Source organism: Condylura cristata, unplaced genomic scaffold (assembly GCF_000260355.1).
Source record: "Condylura cristata isolate star-nosed mole 26May11 unplaced genomic scaffold, ConCri1.0 scaffold00006, whole genome shotgun sequence".
Lineage (NCBI taxonomy): Eukaryota > Metazoa > Chordata > Mammalia > Eulipotyphla > Talpidae > Condylura > Condylura cristata.
Window position 1 is genome coordinate 384,715 of NW_004567107.1, and position 1,811 is coordinate 386,525.

The window sequence follows — 1,811 nt, forward strand, 5'->3', positions numbered from 1 at the left end:
CGCGCCCCGCTCGCCAGGGCCGCTGCCCCACGGGCCCGCGCCGCGGGCGGGAGGTCAGAGTGACAGGCTTCCAGGGGTCACGGCCCTTGGGTCTGGGTCTCGGCGGCCTGGCGGCCCCCAGCCCTGACAGCAGATGTCACCCTGGCCCGGCGTCCGGGGAGGTCGGAGACCCAAGACCAGGACCCTTCGGGGTGCGGCCGGACCGAGCTCCCAAAGCCCCCGACCCCCAGCCACGACCCCCCCCCCGTGGGGGGTCGGCGTCGCCACGGCCCTCCGCAAGCTTGGCGCGATGGAACCCCCAGGAGGGGCAGTTACGGGGGAACCTGGCCTGTGCCTAAGGGCTGCACTCGGGTTCCAGGGCCGCCGGGGCAGAATGTCACGATGGACGAGGGGGGCACGCCCCTGCTCCCCGACAGCCTGGTCTACCAGATCTTCCTGAGTCTGGGCCCCGCCGACGTGCTGGCCGCGGGGCTGGTGTGCCGGCAATGGCAGGCGGTGTCCCGGGACGAGTTCCTGTGGCGGGAGCAGTTCTACCGCTACTACCAGGTGGCCCGCGAGGTGCCGCGGCACCCAGGTCAGCGCAGCGAGCGCCGAAGTCCCAGGGGTGCCCGGCGGGCGGGAGGGGGTGAGCCCGAGCGGCGCCGGGGAGGCGGTGGGTGCACCCGGCTGAGGCCGGAGTCGGGCCCCAGCAGCGTCACCCCCACAGCGGCCACGTCCTGGTACGAGGAGTTCCGGCGGCTGTACGACATGGTGCCCTGCGTGGAGGTGCAGACGCTCCGGGAGCACACGGACCAGGTCCTGCACCTGAGCTTCTCCCACTCGGGCTACCAGTTCGCGTCCTGCTCCAAGGACTGCACCGTGAAGGTGAGCGTGGCCGGGAGGCCCGGCCAGCAGCGGGGGGCCGGGGCGTCCAGGGCCCGAGCACACACCGCTCGGGCAGCGGTGGGCCGGCTGACCCTCACGGCAGGGAGCCCCCGCCGATGTCCGGGCTCAGCGAACAGCCAGCTTGCCCGGCCCCACGGCCCGGTCCCCCGCGCAGATCTGGAGCAACGACCTGACCATCTCGCTGCTGCACAGCGCGGACATGCGACCGTACAACTGGAGCTACACCCAGTTCTCCCAGTTCAACCAGGATGATTCACTGCTGCTGGCCTCGGGCGTGTTCCTGGGGCCCCACAACTCCTCCTCAGGCGAGATCGCGGTCATCAGCCTGGGTGAGCCCTGCTGACGGCCCTCGCGGCCCTCTGCGGTGCGGTCCTGGGTCCTGCCCCCCCAAACCCCTCCGCGCTGGGCCCCGCCCAGCCCCTCCCGCGGCCCTGACCGCGCCCCTCCCCAGGCCCTGACCCCGCCCCTCCCGGGGCCCTGACCGCGCCCCTCCCGCGGCCCTGACCGCGCCCCTATGCAGACACGTTCGCTCTGCTGTCGCGCGTGCGCAACAAGCCCTACGACGTGTTCGGCTGCTGGCTCACTGAGACCAGCCTGATCTCAGGGAACCTGCACCGCATCGGAGACATCACCTCGTGCTCGGTGCTCTGGCTCAACAACGCCTTCCAGGTGCGGAGTGGGGGCCGCACGCCCGGGCTGCACCCCCTCCCAGCTGGCACCCACCCGCTCCTCTCCCCCAGGACGTGGAGTCAGAGAACGTGAACGTGGTGAAGCGTCTCTTCAAGATCCAGAACCTCAACGCCAGCACCATCCGCACCGTGATGGTGGCCGACTGCAGCCGCTTCGACAGCCCTGACCTCCTGCTGGACGCCGGCGGCCCTGCCGTGCGCCCCTGCAGCGTCTTGGACCTGGGCGGCGACGGCGGG

At 72.2% G+C, this 1,811-nt stretch overlaps 1 protein-coding gene across 1 annotated transcript in view; it reads left to right on the forward strand.

Annotated features, from left to right (window-relative positions):
• Positions 1–129: 129 nt before the first annotated feature.
• FBXW5 (F-box and WD repeat domain containing 5) overlaps positions 130–1,811 on the forward strand; it is a 4,147-nt gene continuing 2,465 nt past the window's right edge. The window contains exons 1-5 of the mRNA XM_012721164.1: positions 130–574; positions 707–864; positions 1,040–1,214; positions 1,406–1,554; positions 1,626–1,806. Of these exons, the coding sequence (XP_012576618.1) occupies positions 382–574; positions 707–864; positions 1,040–1,214; positions 1,406–1,554; positions 1,626–1,806 (856 nt within the window). The 5' untranslated portion in view covers positions 130–381. The remainder of the gene's footprint in view (positions 575–706; positions 865–1,039; positions 1,215–1,405; positions 1,555–1,625; positions 1,807–1,811) is intronic.